Source organism: Salvelinus fontinalis, chromosome 19 (genome assembly GCF_029448725.1).
Source record: "Salvelinus fontinalis isolate EN_2023a chromosome 19, ASM2944872v1, whole genome shotgun sequence".
Taxonomy (NCBI): Eukaryota; Metazoa; Chordata; class Actinopteri; order Salmoniformes; family Salmonidae; genus Salvelinus; species Salvelinus fontinalis.
This window is the reverse complement of record NC_074683.1, coordinates 49,746,453-49,751,276: the sequence shown is the minus strand read 5'-3', so window position 1 is coordinate 49,751,276 and position 4,824 is coordinate 49,746,453. Positions and strand designations below refer to the sequence as shown.

Below are 4,824 nucleotides of genomic sequence, written 5' to 3'. Positions count from 1 at the left end.
TTGTAGAAGTAACAAAGAGCTCCCGAGATGCAACAGCGCCACCTGTTGGAAGTACTCTAGGTTTACATATAAACACCGTTGTGTCAGAGAATCGTTGTCTGTTTGCTAAAAAACATCACTACATATACTAGCTTGGATTACTATGTACTTTTTTTTATTTCTACAGATGTGTTCTAATTACTTACTTTTATTTCTTATTCATATTATTATTATTTTTCAACTGCATTGTTGGTTAGGGGCTCGTAAATAAGCATTTCACTTTAAGGTCTACTCTACACCTGTTGTATTTGGTGCATGTGACTAATAAAATTTGATATTGCCTACGATTCCTAATGTGGCCTAGGAAGTTAGCTACAGTCTTTCAGCACTCCACAAAACATGCAAACAAGGAAGCAGAGTACCAGCAAGCTGAATACCAGGTAGTCAAGTACCAAATTATATTAATTGTATACAGTAGTAAATGACAACAAATAATATACAAGTCACTAGAGAACCAGAATGATCAGTGGTCCTTGTGTTATCTCATCACTAGAGAACCAGAAGGACCTTGTGTTACCTCATCACTAGAGAACCAGAAGGATCAGTGGACCTTGTGTTACCTCATCACTAGAGAACCAGAAGGATCAGTGGACCTTGTGTTACCTCATCACTAGAGAACCAGAAGGATCAGTGGACCTTGTGTTTCCTCATCACTAGAGAACCAGAAGGACCTTGTGTTACCTCATCACTAGAGAACCAGAAGGACCTTGTGTTACCTCATCACTAGAGAACCAGAAGGACCTTGTGTTACCTCATCACTAGAGAACCAGAAGGATCAGAGGACCTTGTGTTACCTCATCACTAGAGAACCAGAAGGATCAGTGGACCTTGTGTTACCTCATCACTAGAGAACCAGAAGGATCAGAGGACCTTGTGTTACCTCATCACTAGAGAACCAGAAGGACCTTGTGTTACCTCATCACTAGAGAACCAGAAGGATCAGAGGACCTTGTGTTAACTCATCACTAGAGGACCTTGTGTTACCTCATCACTAGAGGACCAGAAGGATCAGTGGACCTTGTGTTACCTCATCACTAGAGGAACAGGAGGATCAGTGGACCTTACCAACTTCAAGCTCCAAATCAACACAGTGCAGAATGTGATTGTCTCTGCAGGTGGAGGAGAAATTCATTTTGTCTGCTTATTGCTAACAGTGAATAAGACAAAAAGGAAATCAAAAAAGGTTGACGGTCTGGGTGGATTCCCTTTTATTTTGTCATAAAATATCAGTGATGCAGTGGGGGTTGGGTAAAATTCTGGAGAAATCCACCAAGTACAGCTCAACCACTCCCCTTCCGTCTGGGTGGAGGGGGGGGAAAAGCAGAAAGCCGTCTGAAAAGGTAAGTTGCATCCTTCCTCTTCCTCTTCAAGTGACGTTAAAAATAGACCTTAAATCTTTACCCTTTTCAATCACATCACCAAGACATTTCTGCTCACAATACTGTTCATTAAGCATTTGGTCTAGACACAGCCATGCACCATTCAATCGTATGGCCATACAGGGTGAGAAATGAGAAAATGGATAATTTGGCCCATATATTTAGCAAAATGTACTAAAAAACAAACAAAAAAGACAAAACGAATATACAAGTCACTTGAGAAACAGAAGGATCAGTGGACCTTGTGTTACCTCATCACTAGTGGACCTTGTGTTACCTCATCACTAGTGGACCTTGTGTTACCTCATCACTAGTGGACCTTGTGTTACCTCATCACTAGTGGACCTTGTGTTACCTCATCACTAGTGGACCTTGTGTTACCTCATCACTAGTGGACCTTGTGTTACCTCATCACTAGTGGACCTTGTGTTACCTCTTCACTAGAGGACCTTGTGTTACCTCATCACTAGTGGACCTTGTGTTACCTCATCCTGTGGTAGATTGCTGCGCATCCCAAATGGCGCCCTATACACTATATAGTGCACAACTTTTGGTCAAAAAGTAGTGCACTTTAAAGGGAATAGGGTGCCATAGGGTCAGAATCTGAATGACAGTTGGAACCCCCCCCCCCACATCACCTTAGTCCTGTGTGTGAAACAAATACATATTCGCAAAAACAGTTCTAGTTCATCCTCGTGAATATAAACAAGAAATGGATCGGTGGCATGAAATCCAGCTTGTGATCATGACAAATAGGACCATGGCTACGTCCCAATTCACTACCCCGTACTCGTTCACTCAATCTCAGGCATTTAAATGGAATGGACTGGTGTGAGGAGTATGGTGGTGGAATCTCCCTTTAGTCATGCTGCACCAATGCAATGCTTTAAAAAGCATGAAGGGGGATTGAACGAGTGGGTAGAGAATGTGAATGTAACCCATTTAACAGTCCGTCTTTCTTAACGCCATGGTTTTCCATTGTAAACAGAACCCTGCCTCCCCTCACAACATTTTAGGGCTTGGGGGGGGGGAAGCGGATCGATCAAACAAAAAATATATTTATAACGCTGAACGATTATGAAGAAGAAAAAAATGGTTGAGTGATGCTGCTCTTCAAGTGTATCTGTCCTCAGAGGGGGAGGAGGCGCCTCAGAGGGGGAGGAGGCGCCTCAGAGGGGGAGGAGGCGCCTCAGAGGGGGAGGAGGAGCCTCAGAGGGGGAGGAGGAGCCTCAGAGGGGGAGGAGGAGCCTCAGAGGGGGAGGAGGAGCCTCAGAGAGGGAGGAGCCGCCAGTCTGTTGTTGAAATACATCAATAGTATCCTCATCTTCCATCTCAAGCTGTCAACAGAAATACATGGTCATTACGTCAGCAAAATAGGTCTCTCGTCTTTGGTACATTCATTAGTAACTTAGTTCTTCTGAATCTATTATGAAAGTGAAAGGAAACTGTCACCTACCTGTGCAGGTGTGTCAGTCTCGTTAATCGGCTGTCCGTCAAACCTAAACCTTATCTGTCTAATTGACAAACCCTGAAATAAAGAGGTTATAAAATTAAAATAAAAACATTGTCAGGCAAGTTACTGTGGTCAGGAGTTGCCCTGCAAGGTTGTCCAATCAGTCTCAAAGCATTGTTTTAGGTGAGCAGAAGATTAAAAATCAGATGAATGTAAACTTGAAAAGGAAAGCCTCACCTGTCTTTCGCAGTAGGCCTTCATCAGCTTGCTGAGCGGAGTGTGCCTTTTAATTTTGAATTGGACTACTGACCCATCTTGACCTGCGACCTTAAGGTTGATGTGGTCGTTTTCAGTCTTCACTCCTTCCTGAAACAGAAAGGATGAATTTCAGAGACAATAGTTAAACGTTACATAGCTGATCATATAACATGGTTCATGTCAAGCATTAGGGACTGAGCAAACGTTTAGGATTTGGTTTCATTTAAGCAAAAGTATCTCAACACGCATTGTAACATGTTAGCTAGCTAGTTAAGCCAAATGTAATTTGTGATAGCGGAGGCTAGCGATTCACACTGCTAACGGTTGTTTTGTGTTGTACTTTTTTACCAGGGAGTAAGTACCATTATCGCTTTTACAAAGCGAGCCCTGCGTCTAACAAGTTGGCGAACATGCGTGATGAGTTCAGACTGGCGGTGAGCAATATGCTAGCCTGGCGTCAAACATGTGTTTGTGTTTACCTTTTTAGTTAGCAATGTTAGGCATGTTATCCTAGCTAGCTAGCTAATACATTGAGTGAAATTGGCCAGCCATCAATGCGGTGGCAGCTCCGGTGGGGTTCAGGCTAACGTTAGCTAAGTCAAAAAGCCGCAAAGAGCAAACGTCGGGCCCTATTCCAATGCGCACAGAAAAGTCACAATGGCGCTGTTTCAATTAAACCACCACTTTACAATAGAAAAGTAGATATGTACAATGGAATAGACTACATCTGGGCATACATATATCAGATAGTTGACTAACTAGACATTTTTCTACACGCAAAACGTTGCACGGCCACAAATCCGCAAATAATCGAACCTTTGTTTTCTCTTTTTACCCGCTCAAATGCGGAATCTGCCATGTAAACACACACAAACTCGACTGGCAACAATGCAATGAAATATGGAAAATATTCAATCATAGAAACACAACATAGCTTACCTTTGGCTTTTCTTCAGACATTGTGTAGCTAGTTATTGCTCAACGATGTACTAATTTACAGACAGCTAAATATTTGCGCTTTTTCACTTCTCTCAGTCTTCTCCGTTTCGACCAGGAGCGCGCATAATGCTTTAAACTCTAATTGGCTCACGGGGATCACGTGTCTATATTTTCTAGGGACCGTGCACACATGAGCGCGCAAAATCTGTTTTATACGCGCTCCCGAGAATTACGCACGACCCAGACAACCTTTTTTTAAACCCCCAATTTCGTGATATCCAATTGCGAGTATTGCTGCAACAAGATCTGTAAATCAATTTATGAACTGTGTAAAGATTACAAAAATAAACAGCGCAATAATAAAAAATAAAAATAGATTTTTCAAATTGTTTAGAGCGGAGGAAAATCTCTAATATCAAATTGAACATCTTTAATCTAGCATAAAGAATAGTATAACACAAACAGAAATGCATCACAAAACCTTAACTATTTGACTGGTTTTAGACAGCTTTTGATACGAAATGATAGTCACACACACAGTTGCGGTTCTAGCTGGTATGGCTCCCTGGACGAACCCCTTAATAACATTAAAAAATATATACAAAAATAAGACTCAAATATCAAAAAGAAGTAACAAAGACAAATGGAAACAAATCTGTGTTGATTTGGCACTCGAGCATTTGTGGTTTATTTGGTATCATTTCGCAGTGTGACTGATTTTACTAATTGCATTCGTAACTGTAAAAAGTTAAGAGG

The 4,824-nt window shown here is 41.6% G+C and overlaps 1 protein-coding gene across 1 annotated transcript; it reads right to left on the bottom strand.

The window, feature by feature from the left end:
- Positions 1-1,223: 1,223 nt before the first annotated feature.
- On the bottom strand, positions 1,224-4,204 carry sumo3b (small ubiquitin like modifier 3b). The gene is made up of 4 exons (XM_055871891.1): positions 4,069-4,204; positions 3,109-3,237; positions 2,875-2,946; positions 1,224-2,755 (listed from the first exon to the last, which is right to left on the bottom strand). The coding sequence occupies exons 1-4, from the start codon at positions 4,087-4,089 to the stop codon at positions 2,648-2,650; spliced, it is 330 nt and encodes a 109-aa protein (XP_055727866.1). The 5' UTR covers positions 4,090-4,204; the 3' UTR covers positions 1,224-2,647.
- Positions 4,205-4,824: the final 620 nt, after the last annotated feature.